We start from the raw sequence: 25,312 nt of genomic DNA, 5'->3' as shown, positions 1-25,312 counted from the left end.
TGGAAACGGAATAGAGTGTGTTCCGCGGTAACGGACCCGCAGGAGCAGTGCATTCAGCGTGCGGGCAGCCCTGCCCATGCGGTGAAGTGTAATGTTGTAGTAACTCGAAAAAATAACCGTAAATACGGTAAATTTTCACAAAATGACCAATATTCAAACAAGATAAAATTTTGAAAATTGTTTGACTCTTTTTGAACTATTTATAGGCAATGAGCATGAAAAATTTCAATCTTGTTAGTTTTACACAATCATTGTCGATAAATAATTTTTGTTGTGACAATGAAATACTAGATTCCTCAAAAGTTGTTATTAGTTATAGATTATAAAAAAAAGTACTATAACCAAAAAAATCTAAAAAATATATAAGCACAGTTATTTTTTACTGCCATAAGTTCAAATTTGGACGAAATTATATATTGAAACCAAGAATAACGATTTTAGTTATTTTGTTGTAATTTAAAAATATTATTCGTGGATATATGAAACTTTTAGAGTACAGTATTATATATTTTTATTTTTTATATACACAATTTAATTTTTTTGACAAAAATTAATTTAAATCTACCTTTGTACGAATTCCTAATAGTAAAATAAATTACTTTAATCACAATAATATCATCATAATTCATAGATACTTAGTAATACATAGTAATACGCTCAGAATCATTTTTCGTATGCAACGATTTTATATCATTAAATTTAAATTTAGCACTATCCATAATTATAGAAGTGTAGTGTGTACTTTCATAGTTTCATGAAATATCTTATTAAGCAATAGTTAAATACAAATTTAACGAATGAAATAAAACTTTTAATTTACGTATTACAAGGAGCAAATGTTTATTTTTGTGGGTTTTGGTGTGGTCGGGTGAAGGAGATGAGAGGGCTAATCCACAAAATAATCACTTATATTTTTGTAATAAAAAAATTGTTATAGGAATTATGTTATTTAATTAAATCTCGACTTATTAAAAGTTTATCAATTTAAATAGGTACCTACCTACAAATTTAAATATCAAACGTGTCGTTTGTTTTTTTTCTATTACCAATAATGTACCTACTACCCATGACACTACTATTAACCACTAACCAGTCACAAACGTTAATACCCAATAGTTTATATTGTAATAACGACTAAGTACCTACTAACGTTTCAACTCTCAAGTGTTAACTTATAAGTAATAACTAAATAGTAATAGTTACACTGGCCGAATCAAAAAATAATTATAAATGTATAACACTTATTCTTTCATTGGTCATTAGTGATTACTCATTACATAATAATATTATATACCTACGTAGTAAACTTGTAGTGTTGTACCTACAATATCTACATACATGGTTGAAATACTTCAACCACGGGTAAATCAATAAATCATAATATTATGTAAGCGTATCAATAGTACAACATTTTATTATATTTATATCGAAATATTGTGGGTCAATGGATGGTGGAGTGCTAGTGAGTCTAATGTATATTCTATGGTCAGTGACCATTGCCCACTGGCCAGCCGCTAAGTCCATGGATCCATATTCCGTGCTCAGAAATTCTGTTTCTGTAATTAAACTTATCAAACTATGGTTACAAAGTACAAAGTATAGTAAGTGGCCAAGTAGTAACCACGTACAACACTAGTCACTAGTCAGTAGTCACTACAACGTAGTAATAACATAGTGTCTAACCTAGTGACTACTTTCTACTAAAATTAATTAATCTCTTCTGTGCAAAAACTAAATAGTAAATAACGTGGAAATTTTATTTGTCGTGGTAAAATGGTAAATAAATAATAATAATATGTACTATTGTTATAATATACTTATCTATGTATAATATTGTACTAAGGCCGGTCTAAGGGTGATCATGGGTCTGGACTCTGGATTAACATAAATCGTTTCCAGTCCTGGACGTACTAATGCAACGCGACGTCGTTGGTTCATGGAATAATCAAAAATTAATTTGGAACCCGAACCGTGGTTTGTTTACAATTTAACCTCAACACGTGAAGAAGGTGCCATTTCAACATTTTTTTTATCTCCCACTCCGCTTTGTGTTTCAAGATTTAAATTCTAACAAAATAAACGTCATTGTGAAGTTCAAACTCTAACTTCTAAGTCTTAAGTAAATACAATGTAGTAATCGGATATGAATTACATTTTATTTTCAAGTACTTGCTATATATTTACATTAAAACAAATCTGTTCTCTTTTATAGTTCACTAACGACCGTTTAGTGACAAGGTATACCCTGAAGTCTGAATTACTGATTATTATTTTTCATATAAGGTAAAATGTTTATTTTTAATAACAATAAGATAATTTATTAATTTGTATACATAATTAATTTTAACAGGAACACAGAACATTTTTAAAAATGAGTTTAAGAACGAATACTAATGATCAACGGTTAAAAACCGGTGGAGAAGATCACTTACTTTTACAAGAAAATGTAGTAAAAAATGGCAATACTTTACTATCCATGAATTCAACTATGAATTCAAAAGGTTAATATGATTTTTATAGTTATATTTTTGTACGTTCATGTATTTTTTTAAATTATATTAAGAAGAAAACAATTATTATTTTAAAAAGTTGTGTAATTCATATTTTGCTGTAGTAGGAAATAGTTAGGACTCAGAAGTTGTAGGAATTGCATAGTTTTCTGTAAGCTTCCTAGCTGTTTTTTATAATGGTAATCGGTCAAAATAACCAAATTTATCCGTTTTTCCAAAAATAAGTACATTACACTTTACTTTCTGATAAAACTTACTCAAATATCAAATTATTAGCTCGTTTGTAGCAATATTATCACAAAATATAATGCACAAACATTAATCAAATACTCGAATAACATAAAAGAAAATGTATGGTTAAAATGTAAAATTATTTTCTAGCATTTTGACTCAACGAATAAAATTCTTAAGGTAAAAAAATGTGTAATAAAATAGAAAGGGATCTAGGGACTAGAAACTAATCCGGTTCCAATATATTTCTATATCTCACCCAATCCACCCCTGAGTTGAGCTTTTATTGTTGTTGAAAGCTATAATAATAGTTTTAAAAAAATTACAATATATTATATAATATTACCTAAAAAAGCTCAGCTCATGGATCGACACACTGTATACATACACGCACTTACTAAAATGTAATAATATATAATAATAATTTTACTTCAACCTGAAAATTTCTCAAGACTTTGCCATAATATTATTTATCTTGTTGTTTCGACAAGTATGAGTGACTATAACGATTTTATCAGATTATTATTTATTGGATTTTGTTATACTTTACCTATTCGGCCATATCACTGTACCTTTAGTACATTACTACCTATGTTTAGTGTCTGGTTTTCAAACTGACCAATTACAGTTATTGTTACCTATAAATCTTTTGTACATCATTATTGTCTTCATCGTCTTTACCGTTGTACGGTTTTTGTGTTAACGTAGTAAAGTGTAGCTTATACATTTATTAAAAATTAATAGATAGAAGTAACTAGCTGAAACAAATGTAGTTTAAAAGCCTTATTAAAGGGCACATGTATACTATAAAATATAAAGGTATCAAAAAAATGTCAAGGCGTGAAATCAAATTTATTAAAATGTCCAGGAATATTACAAACTGTATTGGACTATTCTGAACCACAAATCATCACAACACTTCTGATTATTTCTAGTTTGATTAGAAAATAAAATAAAATTTTTCTAAAATTGTGTTGTTATATTTTTAGCAAATTATTTGTTTTTTTATTTTATTGTGTGTAAACTTTATTTATAAAAACAAATTCTTTTACATTTTATTTTATATTATTTGACTAATGTGTGTGCAGTATATTTTGTGATACTATTACTATTAACATAATTTGTATATTTATATTTATATTATTATTACATTTTAAGTATATTTTTATAATTTAATAATTTGATATTTGAGCTAACTTTATTTGAAAGTAAAGTGTAATGTACTTATTTTTGGAAAAACAGATAATTTTGGATAATTTGACTTAGATTCATTTATAACAGACCAAACTATAAATTTTTATAATTACTGTGTAAAGTTAATAGGTACAATATTACATGTATTTTATGCTTTTGCAAAACCATTTTGAAGGAATATCATCCTTAGAACAATTTTTAAATAACTGAGAAATTACTCGTTTGAATTAGGTACAACATTTTCATAAAAATTATCCACTATACTGTTAAAAATAGAAGTTTGCATAATATATAATATTTTTTATACAAACAACAGACCTTTGTCTTATATAGATACAATATTTGGGATACTTAACAATTGAATCATACATAGTTTGCCTTCTCTAGCTCCTATAACTTTCGAACTCAAGTAATAAGTATTATGTAACATAAGCGATCAATCTTGTTTTATCATTATGTTTCAAGCTTTTTTTATATACCGGCAACTAGTTTATCATTCAAAAAACTAATATAAAATAATTTAAATTGAGATTGATTTAAACCTCTTATACAATAAATATTACTTTTTCATTTAAAATTTGGTAAAGCACTTATATATTGTAAATTAGGTATTTATTTAGTTAATATATTAAATATTAATTATAGTAGAGTACTAAGGTGAATTTATGATTTTGAGATGGTATACTTTTATTGAGCTCTATACATCGATGCTTATTTCTGAATTAATGGCAGACCACCTGAGGTTTAAACAATAATATGTACATAGACTACACTCAGTTCAGGTTAAGATTGAACCGCGTCGCGTATGCAGACTAAGCCGCCGAACAGTGCCTGACCCCCCCCCCCCCCCCCCCATGCGATGGCTATGCGTTCTGTAAATGGCTGACAGTCATCATCGGCGCCGGTGCTGGCTACCGTGCCGGTGCTGGCTACCGTGCATTCGTGCATACACTCCCACCGGTGTCCGAAATGCGCAAAAATAAACGTCGAGCGAGCCTCCTGAACAGAGTATATGAGGCTTTATTTTTCAATTCAGTGGCATGTTTGTGGGAACGGGGCACTTACTCCCTAACATTTGTCTGTCTGACAACAGTGCACCTTTTTATAAATTAACTCTTATGTACTTAATATTATTTATCAACATGGGTAGTGGGTACCTAACCTACAGTTTGTTTCTAAACTATAAAATGATTTTTAGAATTGTGCAAAAATAAACAATTAGGTATGGATGCTAGAATAAACATATTATATTTAAACTCTGAAGGAGACTCTAGGTTCTTATTGCCTCCTCCCCCTCTCCCTGCTAATTGTTTTACCCAGTACACCATTGGTACAATTATTTGAACGATATAGTTATTCAATGTTAAAATCTCTAAAATAATTGAAAAAATTTATATGTAAACTTATCTAAATTATGTATGAAATTATTTCTATATCTGGGCTATTTTGCATGTTCTTGTTTTCTTTTTAAGATTTTAATTAATAAGTATCATTTATATCACTGCATACATTTATTAGATAAAGGGTATTAATTTAATATTTAAACATTAGAACATATAAATATCAAATTTAATTTATCATTTTCATAAAAAAACTAACTGTGACTTATGATAAGTTTTGAAGGTATAAAAACTATAGAGATAAGAATAAACTAGTACATTCTTTACGGAGCTAGTAAAGCAAGTATTGTATTTGCTAACTATTTATTTGCAAATATTCTAGTTTTAAAATTATATTGGTTTATAACAAAGATTGTGTACAGTACTGAAAATATACTTTGAAACATAAAATTGTTAAGTAGATGTTCAGACGATGTTCATTTATTGAACTTTCTAAATCTTAATAAAGTACTAATAAATATTCTACCTATAATAATAATTTGAAATAGCTCACAAGAAATATTAGATTATTAGATTCCCTTAAATGTTTATATTAGTGATTTTACTATAAATTGATGTAAGCTAGATACTATGAACCACATGAGAGAACTTGATAGAGATGTCAACCATTTTAAACCGTGCATTTTGTGCCAGTGTTATGTAACGTTTTGTAATGTGAATCAATAATTATGATTAGTGATTACTAATTCTATAATGTATAATGGTAATAATGTGTTTGTTTATGAACAAATTTATGTTTCTAAATTATTGTTGTATGTGTTTCAACGAGTAAGCATTTTTAAGAGGGTGTCATACCCATATAATATATTGACCCTGTCTTACTAATTCATAACATAATATACATTCAAAATAATTCTTTAAATAATTGTACTCTGTTATTTTTGATATCAGAGTGATCATATTTTTATGTTGAAGGAAGTTATGAGAGTATTATAAAATACAGTATATTATGTCCAATTCTATGATTTTTATAAATTAAAATTCCCAGAATAAAATAAATATGAATATTCTATTTCAGAATATGCTTTTAAAAATGTTAAATGTCATTAAAAAATTTAAAGAACATTAAAATTAGAAAAATACATAACTTTTTCAAAAATTTGGTTTTGTGGCAACTTCAAAATAAGATAAAGATTAATCTTATATAACTAACAAAATATCTATAACTATGAAATCATTAAATACAATAAATTAAACTAACAAAAATTGTATATAGTTCAAAAGCTTGTAATTTATAATTTTAGTGTGATTTTTATAGCAAATAAAAAAATCCGAAAATATATAGCCACAATTATATTATAAGTGTTTGAAGTTGAATTTCAAAGTAGGATTTATGATTTGTATTCTCATATGGCTTGCAGACTCGTCCTGTGGTGTGGGAGGAAAGTCGCTCCTCAAAAAAGGAAGGTTCCCCCATTAGGATTTTTGATTCTATGATTTAGAAGGTAATAAATTGATAATAAAAAAATTAAAACCATGTAGTTTTCAACACTATTTAATAATATTGCTAATATCTAGGAGTAAATAAAAATAATGGTCATACTGCAGTGTACAATTTACCTTATACCATTGATTTTAAATATTTGTATTAATTACATATATAAATATACTATCTGATCCTATGCACTTCGTTGCCTGTTAAATGTACGAACTCTATACGACTCAAACTTTGTTCAATTCTTTATTTAATTGTCGGTGTATGGTGTTCAAAATTTGTCTTAACTTTTCTGTTGCCTGGAATAAAACTTCTGATTCGAAGCAGTATATTATCAGGTAGCAATCTACCTGCAGTAGATCGCGGACCCAGTGATGTTTCTACGTAAGTGTATGATTTAACTCTAAAGTATCAAAGTTATACCAAGTTTATTTTGATATAATACGGTGGATTAATACTATCAATAATCCTAACCTAACCTACCAAACTAAAATCCGATGGATAAAAAAAACCAAATTTACCCCTTTTTAAATTAGCCTATCTTCTTCCCAGAGATCTGCACACAAACATTCATTTATATATAATATAGCTGATCATGCGTACTTCGTGGCCCGTAAAAAATGACAACTCTTAAAAAAATTGTGATTGTTCAACTCCTTTTTAGTGTAACTCACTGCAGTAAGTGCAACTCAGCCACCCTGGTTAGGTTGTGCGAAAATTCGATTTGATGCATGCTTGTACCTGATGTGCCCGATTAACCAATAGCAACCAATAATAAATAAATACTATTTCTATTAATTATTTCTCCTATAACCAATAGAAACCATTTATAAATAAATATTTCCATCGTAAATCTTAAAATCCCTGTTTGAGCACTTATATTAATTGGTCGTAGCGTGATGTTATATATAGCCTATAGCCTTCCTCGATAGCCTTGATTTTCAACAACAAAAAAAGGTGGGCAAGTGTATGTCGCTTTGCTGTACAGTAGGTTACAAGTAGGTCATTGAGATGAATTGTGTTAAATTTGAATTCAATGATATAATATCAAAAAAAATGAAAAATTGAAAATGTCTAAACAGCTCAAAACGAATCAAAATATTTGAAAATTGTATCAAGTATGGGAATTGATAAAATAATCATATAGTGTAAATTTCAAGTATCTAAATTTATTCGATTTAAATTAGAACAAAATAAGAAAATCGCCACTTGAGATATCGAGTGAATATCCTATGTTGTAAACATTTTAACTTCAAACGCCCATAAAAATGTAATTTTACTTTCCTATAGACATTTTTTTTTTTGATAAAGGTAGACTAACCTAAGAGGAAACTTGTATTCAATTTTAAAATCTGAGATTTAAAAAGAACATTTTTTTTAAATTCTAACTCATAATAATTTGTACATTTTCGTGAATATTACATATTTGATTACTTTATACTTATAAAAAATAATTGAACAATGTATTTATGGGGGTATAGCAAATGCTAATATAAACATTCAGTGAACATTTCATACGTCTACGGTGCTTTTTTTTAGAGTTACACCAAAAACCAAAATTGTCGAAAACTGATTTTGCGTTAAAATTTCCTGTTTTTCTTGAATTTTTTTTTGTTTTTAAAGGCATTTATGAAAACTACTGAGAATTTCAAATTTTGACCTCCCTAATGTACCAACTAGATTCACTTTCCCATTCAACAATATACTGAAGATGAAATCGAAGCATTATTTCAACTACTTATCGTGTACTAGCAGTCACTTAAAATAAAAAACACATCATTGTAAAATCAACTATCAAAATATTCATCGCTCCGCTCAGAATCTAAAAGTATCCCGCAAAGTAGAAAAAATCTAAAGATTATTTTAAAATGTACTATAAATATTGTTTTAAACGTTTAAAACAAAATCAATATGTTTATTTCTGTTATTTTTAACATAACAACCCTGATTTGTTGTTATTTAAAACATATTAATCGTAGAGACATGAAACCATTTTTCCATAACGTATATTATTATTTTCTATAAGCAGTGAAATTTTCAAAATATTCTTAAGTTAATTCCTATGTTTAATAACATGGACCTATTTACACCATTCTACGGTACGTCGTATGTCGTTAATAACTTATATAAGTTGTACTATAAGACCTATTGATGCATATTAAGCTGCACTTCACGGATCTGTTTCATACTTTCATCTACAATTTGTTTGGGGCTTAAGCCTCCATAATAATTTTGGACTAATAAAATATATAATTGTTTTCGATCATTGGTGCAGGCATAAGGGGATCTAGACCCCAACATTTTGACAAATTAGCCCAAATTTGGTAAACCTACAAACCTATTGAAAAAGAGAGGAATCATAATGATTAATGACAATTAACATCGACGTTTTTTTACTGCATCAGATATACCATATACGGGGATGGCTGCTATGGCGTACGAAACGCGTTGGAAAACGTGTATATCCCCGGCCTTATGGTTGATGGGGCCCCCTTACGGCCCTACATGGCGCTTTATCTGTTATAAATGTTAACTTATTAGTCATTTCTATTTAGATTCGGAACTTGCATAGTTGCATTTGCAATATTGTAAGAACTAAGAGATTATTCTAGGTATGATATAGGTACATTTGTTTTGTGTAGCGGTGAAATTAAATACAAAGTTTTACTTATCATATTATTTCATTATAATATTCTAAATAAAAAAAACATATTTTTGATAAATTTAAGCATTTTTTAACAATTGTTACTATCATGTTAGAGCATATTTTCATATAAATACGCAATATACATTTTTCCATTATAAGTATTCTAAGCTGCATATTTTAGAGAATTGTTGGTAATTTTAATTACATTTTTGCATTATTATTCAAACATTTTTTGTTCAATAATTCCCAAATCCAATTCAATAAAATATTTTGTATTTTTAATTTCAATTTTATTAAATAATTTATAAAAATTCATAATTACTTATTTTATATTTTTACCTAAATACTTATTAGTAATCATACTTATATTCATATACGCATATCTACGGACTACAATTAATGTATAGTTAAATTATTAGGTACGTGGCTTTAAAATTATAACATATACCATAACCTAACTATGTTTTAATAGTTTTGTAAACAATAAACTATTCTAAGTAAGTATTCATTCATTTATATCTCGCGTTTTTGTATTTTTTTAACGTGATTATCAGTTTCTTTTGATTCGTACATATTTGTTACCTAGATTAGATCAGACCTGTCTTACATTTTTAAAATAAGTTATGTTATTGGTTTATCATTTGTCAGCAAAAATTATCACAGCTGATTTTACTATATTACCTTTTATTTGTATCTACCCCGTTAATGTCGGACGATATTTACAACAATAAAAATTGATACCGAAGTGAATTATAAATATATATCTGCAACTCTGCTATAGCTAATTCATTTAAAAATCCTACCGAATTTTGAACTGCTGTAATATTTACAACATTATCCTACTCACGTATAGATCGTTAATATACATGTATTTTGTATATTAATATATACGAATGTACGATGTACCTATATTATGAAATATGACCTGCCGTCATATTATGTAATACGGCATATTATTCAAACAGTTATCGATCATATAGAAACTATTATTATAAAACACAAAATGATTTCTTATCCAAGTTGAGGCGCTCTTCAATAGTTCTCAATGTATAAAATGCCCTATAAATTATAGAACCAGTTCTATAGTACTTGTTTAAATTTTTTTTATCCAACATGCAACTTGCTTTTGTACAGTAATTTTAATTTTGGAGTAAGTAAATACTATTTAGCTTACTTTTGCAAGTTCAACAATGGGCTTGGGCATGTTGTGTTATTATACAGTTGTTTTTTTTAATAAAATTATTAATTATACATACACATTGTTATAAATGTATTATTGTATTATATATGCACATTATACACATTACAATTATTTATTATTTTTGTTTCTATATTAATAATACAAATAGTATTAAATAAAATACATTTCTAGTGGATACATTTACGTTATTAATTAAAAGAGATTTTTTAAAATGTTTTTCGATACGCTACTTAGGGTCCATTAAAATTTAAAATGTTCATCAGTGTATAGTATAATGATTCAAAGCAATATTATTTTATAACATTTACGGAGACCCTATCTTGATGAGTGATAACAAGAAATAGTGTAACTAAAATTGTATAGACGTATATTGGTATTAAACGGTATGTATATTGTATGTATACCATATAGTCCATAATACGATTACTCTGATATAGATTAATGGAATTAAAGTGTATTTCAGTAACTGATGTCTGATACATTATGGTTTTTTTTATTTTTTTATACAAGTATTCTTCGGATAAAATCTGTGTATCAAAAAAAGGTTAACCGTGATAATTTGCCTTATAATTACTTGAGCCAAGTCGACGGTTGTTTATTCAATTTTCTATGTATACAATTATATTAGGCTTTTTCAAGAATACAGGACATAATATTTAAAATATATCAAATTACATTTTTACAATAGGACATATTATAATATGTATATTGTATTGGCTTACTATAGTTAGTAGTTACTGCTATATAAATTCTAAGTCAGTCGATTTCGTATGGTTTTCGATAAAAAGTTGGGTTCAAAAATTCGTCTAGCTATATATTTTTCAGTACACACATTAACATCATAAGTCATAACACGTGTGTAATGTTATAAGTACAAGATAAATATTATTTTCTTATCTAGATGGAAAAGAAACCGGATTCGTCGTTTAATCATTATTGATATTCGAGGTTGATAATGCAGTTTCTATGTTACCTTCCTATTTAGAATTCCAGTCATAATCAAGGTTGACAATTGTTAACTACACTAAATAAATTATATTTTACTCAGAACTATACCAACTCTTTCTTTTTATCTTTTTTTTATCAATCAAATTTGTGTTCTTCGGTTTGCTTAAAAATAAGATAACGTTTTTTTAGGTATGTAAATTATTTAATTTGTATGCTTATATTTACCTTGCATTAATTATATCCTAATTCCTGGAGAGTTTTTAAAAATAAATATACAGGTTGTCAGGTTACAACATTTATTGCTAATGGAATTATAAGTTGTTTGGTGACAATCATTATACTTTACTGCTTTCTACGAGTCAGATGTGTCAGCGTGTAAATAACCAAAACATGTATAGTAGTATATTTCTACAAAATAAATCAGAATGTTTTTTGCTTTATGTTTTGAATAAAATCTTGTCTGCATTTTTCTAAAATATATAGAAGTGAGTAATTATTATGAATGTTTTTAATTAAATTAGTATTAGTATACAATATATAAAACAAGATATCCATTAAGGCAATAAGGCATTTAGGTATTTTATAGTCCGACTTTTTTAATGACGAAATTAAAACATGGTTATACTTACTAATTACAATACGCGGCGATCCATTAAATATAAGACACTCTTATTTTCTAAAAAGTAAAAATATTAAGAATTTTGAAAATATTTTTTTTTCATAAATCTGTTAAAACAAAATTTTTCTTTCTTATTTTTTTTTTAGTTTTTTTACATGGATTTTTTATTCCATATTCTGAAACAGAATAATATTTAGCGTGTTTCGATGTATAAAAATCAAATTTTGGACAAGTAGTTTATTAGTCATAAACTTATAACTTATAATTATTTCAAATTAAGATGAGGAGTGTCTTATTATTTGTAGTAATTACCTAAATGCATTATAACAATAATAAATTAATAAAAATATATATTTTATAGTATTAGTTAAATTTAATTAAAAGGTATAATTATTTATTTTGAGTAAATTATTTTGTTTCAGTTCGTAATTAATACATTATTTTAAATCCGAAAAAAATTAATAATTTAATTTAAAATAAATTATTAGATTCTTTACGTATTTAATATTATTATTATACAACGGGGATTTGTATGTATTTTAATCAAGCCAAGTAATAGATTTCTTATGAAATTAAAAACCTTAGGAATACGTTTAGGTCAATCCAATTTGGTATCAAAACTTAATATATTAGAATATTACTCTATATTTTTATGAGCAATATAAATTAAAAGTTTCGTCGTGACGGTAATTTTCGTATAAAATTATTTTATTCTATATTATGTAATAATAATGAAAATTGATATTCGTTTATTTATTTATCAATAATCAGCTACGCATTTATAAATCACAAATTATATTAAATATTATTTCCTTGTTGTAAGTTAGTAATAGTTACGTATTTGTAGAGCCGGCAGACGGTCAACAATAAATTAAATTATATCTTAATCAACGCTTGCAGTAACATTTAATATATTAACAAATAAATGCCTACTACTTATTAGCCAATACAATTGCGATCGAGTTAGTTTAGTTTCATTTGAAGTTGTAACGGTAGAAGATACACGTGGAATCTGGAACAACAATATATTTATCCGTTCCGGTTCAAGATAGTGTGGCGTTTTATTTTTTTTTAAATTTAGTGGTAATACTGTTTTTATTTAACTTCAGTTAAAAATCGTGAGTAGCTTATATTCTTTTTTAGTAAATTATGAATAGCATTTAATCTATACACTACTGGTTGATAATATTTTTTAACAGTAAGCACAAATTATCTGTGAATATATTATTTTTACACTCTTTAGTATTTTTCTTCGTTCTTTTTTCAAAACATTTTTAAAAATATATATTATATATATTCATAATCAATATTCTGTCTTTTGAATGATAAACATTTTTTATTTCATTTTCCTAAGCTGAAAATGTATATACCTAAAAACCGAATATAAGTAACTATTTATTTAAGTATACGTAATAATAAATTTTAAAGTTTAGATGGCGGAGTGGAGTGGAATAGCATCATATAAACCTCGCGTAATGTTAATACACTAAAGTAGTGTTCACCAAAACATTTATTATTATATTTATTCGTTCTAAAAAGGTACATTAAAAATATAAAATATAATTTTTGTCGAACGTCAATATTTATTAAGAATTGACATAATGAGTGTTTACTATTTGAAAGAATCACTCTGTATGCACTCTACAATACCAGTTTATATCTAATACTAAAGTCGCTATATCCGCCTATCGAACTATTCGAACCTAACTGTACATAGGTGATAGGTATTATTGCAACAAATATAAATTGTATTCGTTCAAATTAGTATTTCATAATTTGTGTAGGTATTGTTCTAAGAATTTAATATTGTATTGCCTAGATCATGATAAAAGTATTTAGGTATGTCTGCAATAAGTTTTATCACGTTTTCTGCGCATCTGGTACAAATATGAATGCGTTTTTTATGATTTGAATAATGGGACTTGCACGTGCGTAAGCCGCCTACAAAAAATGTGCGTTGATTTCCTTACATACCTTTAGGCTTTAATGATTATTTAGTCATAATCAAAGTTAACAAGCATTTTAAAAATATCAATATGTTAAAATAATTAGTATAATAATACTTTTTGAGTACTAGGAAACTCGTAACGATTCTCGCCTCTCGGAAAATTGCAAGTGAATCAAAATCTTTTATTGTGCTATAATTTATTTGGCACAATAATTATTTCTGAATATTGTTTCTACCCATGATAAATCAATGTTTAAATTTTAAATAGCTTAATTAAATTAAATTAAATACCTAATTGCTTCGTAATTCTGCGTAGCATGTAAAACCCTTTAAATAGTTATTATTAATTACTAACTTCATTTCGTACATTTTCTGTGTTTTTATTTACTTTTAAAAATAATCCAGAATATAGTCAGGTTTTATTTAAATAATAAAATGAACGTGTAAAATCGTTTAAGTATTAAGTAAAATGTGATAATTATTCGAATTGGAATACGAGTGCTTAACAATGTGAATCGCTGTGGTTTTATAAAACTATGTGATTGAGAACCAGATTGACCCTTAATTGAATTCCACATTCCAGACAATATCCCTCCTCAGTAAATTCTTTTCAAGTGTAGTGACCTTCAACATATATAGCTGTATGCTCACTTTTTGTTTGGTTATAATATTTTTGATTTAACACGATGCCCCTATAGTTGCGCGTTTTGTTTGATTCAGTGTTATTATTTTTTGTAAGTATAAACATTTTTAATAACAAATAATAACGGATATATGTTTATAATTTTAAAATGTATTAAGCTTAAATATTATGATTTGGCAAAGACATAATATTATTTCACATTTAAACAAGTAAAAAAAACAACAAAAAGTAACACCAGGCACCAACGTCAATTAACAATATTTATTTCTTATAAGTATTCATTTGTAATTTATAATACATTTTTATGTGTTCCAAAATAATAAATAAATATTTGTATAATTCGTTTTTAAATATTAATATTTATAGTGCGATACAATTTTATACTTTATATAATATAGTAATAATTATACTTTTTTTGTGAGTTTGTGAGTATATTACCAGGTAAACTATTAAACTTTTGAATCTTAATTGAATTAGTAATATGTTTCCTTATATTAAAGGTATACTAACTTATTGTTGTATTACATAATATTACATTTAAATATCAAATTCCCAGAAATGGCCTATAAGTTGCTTATGATATTTGTTTAGTAAATTATTTTAAATGACTCAATGCCCAAAAAAATGTATGAGATACTTACAAAGACATATTTTGGAGATAATTATGTTATATTAATTCTGCAATTTATATTTTGTCATTTTAGTTTATTTTAATTAATTTACATTATGGTAAAGACCTAGTAATATTATAATGTATACCATAATATAGTTGATAATATATTGTTTAATCAGTAAAGCAATAATAACCATGTATTTTTATTTCTATTAATTAATTATCTCGTTTATTCTTTTTACTTATGCAAATTGTAAAATTTTTTTTAGTTCAACCAACTAAACATAATTCATTTACAAGTGTTGCTTCTGAGCAAGTACCGGTACGTTTGACTCCTGCTTGGGAAGAAAATAATTTACCAAACGACGAACTTAATTTTAAAACATTCAGCATGGATGACGCTGTACTAGAGACTGACCCCCCAAAAGACAGGTGATATAAAATTTATATATACCTGTGATATTTCTATTTACATTGTGAATAGTACATAATTGTTTATTATGTAATTTACTATTTATCATCTTACTCATTAAAAATAGTCATAATACTTTCTAAACTTAAGTAAATTTGTAGAAACTTTTTATTTTAGATTCTGATTAAACTTAATACTGATATTAAAATTCTATTTATAAATAATAAATAAACATTTTTAAAATTAAGTTTGTTGCGATACTGTTTTTATAAATTAAGATGATAATATGATAAAGTATAAATATAATATATAAATTAATAATAATAATATTGTTTATTTCTTATTTATTGTTCTAGATGGAATATTGTGTATTTGATCTTAGTTCTACACGGAATAGGAATATTAATGCCTTGGAATATGTTTATAAATGCAAAATCTGTGAGTGGAAATTCAATACTAAAATTAAAAGTGTATTATTATGTTCAAAAAATTGAAATACTTATACTGGTGTGCATTAAAAATGTGATTAACTCAATTGTTAATAAAAAGTGCTTGTTGATGGTTAAGGAACTGTTAAATTGTTTAAGGGATTTCTAAATATTTAATAGCTTTATTAGCAACCCAGTACTATAGTATATAAATTTTTTTTTTAACTCTTATGCTTGGTTCATAAACGTTAATAGTTTCTAATAAACTTAAAGAATGTTATGTATTTTACTATAAAACATTTTTAAAACTTCCAATAAAGAATTTGAATTAATATTACTAACATAATTTTTTTTTTTTTTTAGTATTTTGTGGATTACAAGTTGGGGAGTGATTATTTAGGTCAATATCTGCATTATGCATCTATTTTCATGGCTTACTTGACTATTGGCTCACAGCTACCTAGTCTTCTATTCAATTGGCTCAATATATTTTGTCCAATAGGGTAAGATTAAATGTACATATTAATAATGTTATGTCAGAGAGGTCCTAATACATAATATTAATAATTATAAATATGGTAGTATTGATGATTATGTGTAATATAAGTTAGCAAATGGCCAGAGGTTATCATTTTATATTATTTTAACATTTAATATAGATAAAACAGATAGTTAAAGAAAAAAAAAATTAATTAATTAAAAATAAATATGGTTCAACATTCAATCAAATCTTAGATATAACTTTTAATTAAAATATTTACAATGTCTAAACACTTATATATTGTTATAGTTATTTAACAAATTAAAATAATTATTTAATAATAATAATAGTTAAACACTTAACATAAAAAATAGGTTAAACTGCTATCAGGTATGGGATCTTAGATACAAGTTTTATTTATATTCTATATGATCCACCCTATAGAGCAGCAGTCTCCACTAGGCTTTTGGAAAGGCTCAAATAATATTTTTGAAAATTACTTGCTAGCCGCATGCCGTAAATTTAAATTTGTGCATAATATTAACTGAAGGCATATTTTTATCCCACGGGACCCGGGTGTAATGATTCCTAGTTCCTAGATACATTTTGAATGACAATCATTGTAAGTTATAAAAGTTAAAAAAAATATATTATTTTCTCATCTCGAGTGTAGAATGTTGGATTTTAGTTTGTAAAATTCAGTTTTGGTGCGTGTCGCACAAAATGTGTTGAAGGGTGCTTAGTGGAGACCGCTGCTATAGAGTATAGACTAACCTCCAATCAATGGCCTTTTCTAAATTAAATGATCTAATTCATAATATGTATTTGTTCATATTTAAAATGTTGCTAATTCGTACTACACCTTTTTCAATAGTTGTAATTACCAAGTTAGGTTAGGTTGGCAAACCACCAAAAAAGTATTAATGTTATGTATAACATAAGAAATAATTAAAAATAATATCATGAAACTGAAAATAACAAATGACAGTAATAATTGACCAAATATCTGTACAATTAAACTTCTCAATAAATCAGGAATAAAATTAAATATTTATTACATACATATAACAAATTGTTAATAATTTTATTTTCAGCGGAAAATTGACAACTCGAATTGTATGGTCTATTCTTACTGAGGTACTTTGTTTTGTTTTTACTGTTGCATTGGTCATGATTAATACCTCTCAAATGCCAGCTTTATTTTTTTGGTCAACTCTGGGCAGTATAGTATTATTAAATATGGCAAATGGTATTTACAATAATTCAGTTTTTGGAATGGCAGCTAAACTCCCTACAAAATATATTGGTGCTGTAGTACTTGGTACAAATTTAAGTGGTACATTTACATCTATCGCGAACATTGCATCAATTTCAATTACTCCAGATGCTCGAACTGCTGCTATATATTATTTTACCACAGCACTTTTTGTGTTGCTTGCCTGTTTTGATACATATTTTGCATTGCCATTAAATGTAAGTAATTTATACTTTTGAGTATGAATAAGCTAACAAAATACAATTATTTAATTGTGTATGTATGCTTGTAGAGATTTTATAAGTATCATGAACTCATTTATCAACGACAAATTGAAAATCAAGATTCTAAACAAGGCGGAGAAGATGATAAAATTCCTTATTGGCGTATTTTTAAACAAGCCAGTCCACAATTAATTAATGTATTTTTTGTATTCTTTGTTACTCTTACAATATTTCCAGCGGTTCATTCAGGTATAACATATTTTATTAAACAAACTAAAGTATATAATTACTGTAATTATGTAACTACTTGTATGTTATAGATATTAAAACATCAAATAAGGATTTTATTTTTGGAGATACATATTATACCAGTGTAATGTGTTTTTTGACATTCAATGTATGCGCACTTATTGGAACATATCTTTCTACATTGGTTTCATGGGTAAATATTAATTACATTATTCCTAAATAGTTAATTAAATTAAATTAAATGTTATTCATTTATTTCATTTTAGCCAAAGCCAAAATGGCTTTTTATTCCTGTGGTACTGAGAGTTATTCTTATTCCATTATTTTTGGTTTGTAACTACCACCCAATTGGTGTTACTAGAGTAATGCCAGTACTGATAGAAAATGATTATGTATTTTGGGCATTAGGAGCAATCCTCGGATTATCTAGTGGTTATTACAGTTCTGTAGCGATGATGTATACTCCAAGGTAAAAATAATTGCTATATTGCTTAACTGTATTTAAAATTAAACAATATTTGTCTTTTAGTATTGACTAAATTTCAATAAATTAAAATATTATATAACTAATAATACATGTTCAGGATCAGCAGGTTATTTTTTTTTTTTAAATGTATTCACATGTTAGATTCTCAGTTGCGATGAGTGTCTACTGCCTATAGATATTGTCAACCACTTATTTTTATGTTAATTGCACAATCCTATGAAGTAGCAATGGATGGATGATCGAATAACAATCTGCTATAACTTATGATGTAGGCCATATAAGGCCTCACTTTTTAAGACCTATCTTATTTTAATACAACTCCCATTAAAAGTTCCATCATCTGCATTACGTGAATAATAATTATATACTAATAAAATATTGTTACTTTTAGCTGTGTTGAACCCAGGTACAGTGGTGTTGCCGGTATGTTTGGAGCTGCTATGCTGCTCACTGGCATTTGTAGTGGGATACTCTTCGGAATGATAACACCATTTATTGTACAACACGTATCTATATAAAAATATATTAAAATGTTTTAAAACTTTTTCATGTTTAATAATAGACCTATTTTTATGCATATTGTATTTTAACAAATCAGACATTGATAATAAGTATGTTAATTCGGTATAGATACAGGCGCAGATCAAAATAACTTGTAGTAATGGAGCTAAAATGTACAGCCCAATATTATTTATACCTACCTATTATACTTTTCTTATCGTCCATAATAATTTTAAATATTTAAATAATAATTTTTGGTTAATGTTGTTTTGGGTTGTCGTAATTTTGAAGATATGCGCCTGTAAATAGGTGTCACAGAAATGTTAACTGAATGAAAAATTAAAGATTTAATATGAAGCCCTATGATAGATAAATCTTTAATCTCTTGTTCATTACTTTTTCTTAGACAACCTGTATTAGTTGCTCAATTATTGTATATTAAATATCATATTTCATTTATATTTATAATATAATGATTTGAGCAAGTGAAATTGCAATTATTATATTATAAAAGTGTTTAATTTCACAAAAACCTAGTACCTAGAATATATACACAAGACTAAAAAAAAAAAACCCCCCGTTTGTATTGTATTTAGAATAAAATATTTTCTATACACATAGCTGATATTAAAATTAAAACATTTTTTTTTTTTTTTATGAACTTTATTTTTATTAAAGTATTCTATAATTGTATTTTTATTATTATAAAGTAGCTTCAATTATTATAATTATAAAAAAAAAATTTAATTTTAAATAATACCTACTATGAAGAAGTATTTTGTATTAGTTTACATAAGATTTTTTTATCAAATTTGTACATACATAAAATTATTATTGGAATAATTACTATTCATCATAGAACACAATAGAATTATAATAAAGTTATTCAGTTATTTATTCATAATGAATATTTTTGTAAGTATTATAAATAATTAAAAATCTTAATTATTTTGCATTTTTTGATGCAAGTTAGTTTATTATTAAATACAATACCATTTTTAACTGATTTATAAATCATAACACCAAATTGTGTTAACTTTATTTTTAATAATATTATGGTTTATGTTAAAAATATAAGTTGAATTTATGTGCTGTATTAGAAATTAGTTTTGCTTAAATCAATGGGTTGTAAACTTAATACTATATATTTAGTGATTGTCTAATTTGTATTATGATACTAATGATCCTATATAAAAAAAAATAATTTAATATGCATTGAATAGAAAACAATTACTTAAGCCTATTGTGATTCAAATTGTATTTCGTGAATAAACTAATATAACATTGCTTAATTACTTAAAATATATTTAATTATACATATTTTAATATTGTTATTAATACCTAATGGTGGCAGGGTTGGGCAGTATCTTAAATACAAGTGAATATGTGCATAGTGCATCTTGTACTCATCTATACTCAGGTTAGGTATGTAATAGTCATAGTCTATGGTCACCCTACTGTGGAGGTATTTAATGGATACGTATAACAATTATTTTCACTCGCCTACATTTGCTTTCACGAAAAGTGGCGCTCTATGGTAGTGTGCCTGGTAGACTTTTTTATGAATGGATACTAAAACATGTATCAAGGAACTAAGGAAGTCGCGGAAAACTATTTTAGCCATGTTAGTTTGTCATATTAAAATAAATTAAATTATTTATCTGAAGAATCATTGTAGTTTTTGAAAAATCCAATGTACCAAATGTATCTACAGACTACAACACTCGGCACCCACAGGAAAAAATTTTAGCGCCATACCTGCCGTCCTGGCTTACCCATGTATGTTTATTTGTGACACGCACATTACGGGCCTTTCCTGCATACGTCTGTACCTATATTTGATATCTGCATTCTGTACATGTGTATTATGTAGACATGTAGTCTGCCTTCAGAATGGGGACGCGTAACAACCTGGAATGTTAAACTCTGGAATTTAAAACCGGGACAGTAGATATCTGACTTTCCGCCATACGATTAGTACCGAGATCGAGGTCATCCGACTTTTGGTTCGGGAGTTATGTTTTTACTTATTTTTTTTCACTACGAAACTCGAGATTCTGGCCTTTTGGTGCACGAGGATTCAAAAAGGCTCTATGGTCGAAGTACGTACGACCATCGGACCATTATTTCACCCATGATCAGAGTAGCAATAAGTTAAAAAAAACGCATTACGTGATTATTCGTGTAACCATACGTTTCCTTATGGTATGCGTCTGTTTAATGTTTTAAATAATAATTATTTTGAACTTTTTTCACATTTATTTTAGTAGGCGTGTAGCTCATTATTTATTAATGTTAATCGATAAGTATATAAGAATAAAATATCAAAACCTATAAAATAATAGGTCAATTCACTCTAATATACATATTTGAGCTGACAACACAAAATTAGAACGGCTGGATGTACATTTTGAAGTATTAGCTTCTTCAATATGGGTTGTATCTCTGAGGTTCAATGCAGTGACACCTCTAGATCAAATTTATGTTCTCAAAAAAGCCACGTCTCGTATTTAAGTTTGAGAAATGGGCAAAACAAAATTACCCGCTAATTTTTTTTTTGAAAAATTCGAATTTTGAACAAAACATTTAGGTACCCCCTTAATTATTTAGTTAATAAACTTTTAAATACTGGGAACTGGTCTAGGGACGCATTTGCTTCGACCCTTGAGGATTTCATAAAGATAGGACTTTTATTGAAGGATTTAGGTTTTCGATATAATACGAATTTGAAAAACATATCAAAAAACCCTTCAATAAAAGTACTATCTTTATGAAATCTTCAAGGAACATCAAAAAGGTTGCTGATCTTGTGCAATAAATTATACGCCTATCATTTGCAATAATTTTAATATGGAGTGAAACAAGCAAAGTTTGATTGCTTGCATAAGCCATAAATTAGAAGTTATGCAAGTTAATACTTTTATAAAATTATACTTAATAAAGATAAAATATGTTATCCTAGTGTGGTAGTGTCCAACTTTATGAAGATTTTGGAGTTTTTCATTGATTTATGGGCTTTATTACAAAAATATTTATTCCCAAATACCTAAAATGGACCTATTAAACTACACTTTTCAAAGAAGAAGCGCATGCTTAAACGAGATAGGTTAGGTTAGATAGATGGGATATTTTTGTTAGAACTGCGTTTTACAGAAAATTAAAAATTAATTTAGGTCATCTACAATAGGTACTTAAAATATATAATGCATATTAAAATTATTCACTCTATGAATTTAAAATACCTACCTATTTAATAATCTTACCTTCGGGCTTCGGTATAATATTTACTTTTTTAATATTTGTATTTTGTTATATAACCGTTGTCCGTTGTTACTGAAAAAGTAGGTAATTATTTAAATCGTATCATACTATTAGTTTTAATTTTTTAATCTATATTTGAACTACACACGTTTCTCTTTTAACCAATATAATTTTCCTGTTAAAAAAGTATTAAAAATTGAGGGTTTTTGAATTTATCCCAAAAAACAGTATTAATTTAATATTTATGGCCTACTCATACCCCCTTAAAACGGATATAATATTATATATATTATGTGTATGGTCCACATTTTTACGGTCCAGTTTTGTCCGGTCACCCTCAGAATAATTCTGTGGTCCATCATTCGCGTGATCGATGACGACAATTAAGTAATTAATCAAATATCATTATATCAAGAATCATATAAGTGTATAGTGTATACCTACAGGCATTTATAGTATGCCAGTATGGTCGATATTTCGCATATAATAGGTAATATAAACCAGTGTTGGGGAAGTTTTATTTTTGGTAATTAAATTACATTACTAATTCCTTTTCAAAATTGTATCTAAATTATTTTTAAGTTACTTTTTTTTTATTCAGTTAAGTTACATATAAGTACTACTTTTGAGTTTAAAAACTAACTCAATTACCTACAAAAGATTTTATTTTTTTTTTTAATATAACTGGAGCTTAATAATCATGTTGTCAATACAACAATACATAAACTAAATAGGTAATGACAATCAACAATAAGAAATTATTAACAGATACTCAATCTGCTACACTGTTATTATTATTATTATTATTATTTTTTTTTTTTATAGTACTTAAGCCCGGCAACTATGGTCATTAGCTGTTTTAGGGGATTATGAACTGCTGTGGTTGGTAAGGTTTTGTTACGGTAGGTTTACGGTAAACACGTGTATGTGTAGCAAGGCTTTTACTACTACGGATCTGGATGGTCACTCATTCGGGAACTAGTAACAGCGGACGTAACTTACTCTCAGTCGTATTGCGCGACTGGCAGCCAAGCCACACTTGTATTATTATTATCGCTAGTTCCGACAATGCTGTATGTGCAGACGCCGACGCCGTGAGCCGTCCGCGACGATACAACACTGAATAAAGATTCCATTCTAAAAGTAACACTTTATTGTCAAATAACCAATAGCTATAACAAAAATATTACGATTCAGACAACCTTAACCATAGATTACAATACTTATAAGTTATATGATATATTTTAATATTTACACACAATATTATCAATACGTTCTAAAAATGTATTAAACCAAAAAAAGTAACGATAGTAGTTTAGTAATATTTACTACAAAAAAGTAACTTAAATTACATATAAATTACTTACAAGTAATTTCGTTACAGTAACTTGTAAGTTGTAACTTAACTTAAGTCACTCCCCAAAACTGTGATAAACTCGATAAGAAAGTATAATTATGGGGGTATTAACTACTCGGTGACTCCTAAAACCGTACACTTAAGATTTTGATCCCAAAAAGGTCTTTATTATAATACTTAATAATGTATATTATGTTTATGTATATAATTTATAAATTATGATTTATTCAAACAAACAAAATATAGGTATATATTCAAATTTAAAAATTTAAACAAGTGCTCCTAAAAATAAATACAATTTTATTAAAAATCAAAAATATTACTATTATGTATTTATTAACTTGTTTTTTTGTTTTTAAATTGGACGAACAATAAATACACTCCTTTAAAGGACTTACGTTTTAACCACTATATAGGAACGTATACACATGTCTGACTAATAACGAGTGTCGACTAAAGACTTAAAACGTGTTATAGTATGATTATTGTATATACAGTCAACTCGCGATATAACGAATTTCAAGGGACCGAGAAAAAAATTCGTTATATCGAAAGTTCGTTACATCGAAATTCGTTATATCAAGAGAATATACCAATTGAATTCGTTATAACGAGAATAAAAATAAAAATTCAAAATGTTATTATTCGTATACATATGTATAAAATATATGAGTCATATAAGTATATACATATTTATTGTTTAATTTCAATATAAATGTATGTAATAATATTTCTAATAAAAATATGCTATAATAATAATATGTACATATAATAAATCGCTATACATGTGTGCATTTATTTTTTAAAAAAATCAGATATTTTTGATTGTTTGCAACTGCTTGAGTTTACCTTATCAATAGTATTGTCCAGATTTAAAATGCTAGAAAACACATTGTCGTCAATATAAAACGGTACCGATATGTTACATAGTATGTTATGTACATTTTGCGTAGAGCCACTAATCGACATAAGTCTTATCTTAATTGCGATACTGTACTTGAGTGTACTATCGCATGATAATCATCAGAAAAACTTCGTAATCTATTATGTGGTAATAGCAACATACTTATTTTTATATATTTTTCATAGAGTTATACACTAGAGACATGTATCTTATCTTAATTAAAATTAAAAATTCGTAATAGAAAGCTCCAAATTTATAAAAATTCGTTACATCGCGAGAGTTTTGATCAAAAACGCTTCGCTACATCGAGGGGACCAAAATACATTACATTTGTTCGTTATACCGCGATATTTTCAAGGGACCG

The 25,312-nt window shown here is 26.8% G+C and overlaps 1 protein-coding gene across 6 annotated transcripts; it reads left to right on the top strand.

Moving 5' to 3' along the window:
- The first annotated feature begins 1,641 nt into the window (after positions 1–1,641).
- LOC132948690 (equilibrative nucleoside transporter 1) lies at positions 1,642–20,746 on the top strand. 6 transcript variants are annotated; one of them, XM_061019286.1, is made up of 12 exons: positions 1,642–1,776; positions 1,844–2,119; positions 2,213–2,283; positions 2,351–2,501; positions 15,659–15,821; positions 16,158–16,239; positions 16,593–16,732; positions 17,805–18,183; positions 18,258–18,438; positions 18,510–18,631; positions 18,705–18,907; positions 19,317–20,746. In XM_061019286.1, the coding sequence occupies exons 4-12, from the start codon at positions 2,372–2,374 to the stop codon at positions 19,441–19,443; spliced, it is 1,527 nt and encodes a 508-aa protein (XP_060875269.1). In that variant the 5' UTR covers positions 1,642–1,776; positions 1,844–2,119; positions 2,213–2,283; positions 2,351–2,371; the 3' UTR covers positions 19,444–20,746. The 6 variants fall into 6 exon arrangements, with proteins under 6 accessions (XP_060875269.1, XP_060875273.1, XP_060875271.1 ...); XM_061019290.1 differs by lacking the exons at positions 1,642–1,776; positions 1,844–2,119; positions 2,213–2,283; positions 2,351–2,501 and adding an exon at positions 11,907–12,051; XM_061019288.1 differs by lacking the exons at positions 1,642–1,776; positions 1,844–2,119; positions 2,213–2,283; positions 2,351–2,501 and adding an exon at positions 13,041–13,303.
- The last annotated feature ends 4,566 nt before the right edge of the window (positions 20,747–25,312 follow it).

The sequence above is a fragment of the Metopolophium dirhodum genome, chromosome 7 (assembly GCF_019925205.1).
Source record: "Metopolophium dirhodum isolate CAU chromosome 7, ASM1992520v1, whole genome shotgun sequence".
Lineage (NCBI taxonomy): Eukaryota > Metazoa > Arthropoda > Insecta > Hemiptera > Aphididae > Metopolophium > Metopolophium dirhodum.
Note: the sequence above shows the minus strand (reverse complement) of the source record. Positions and strands in the feature narration are given on the sequence as shown.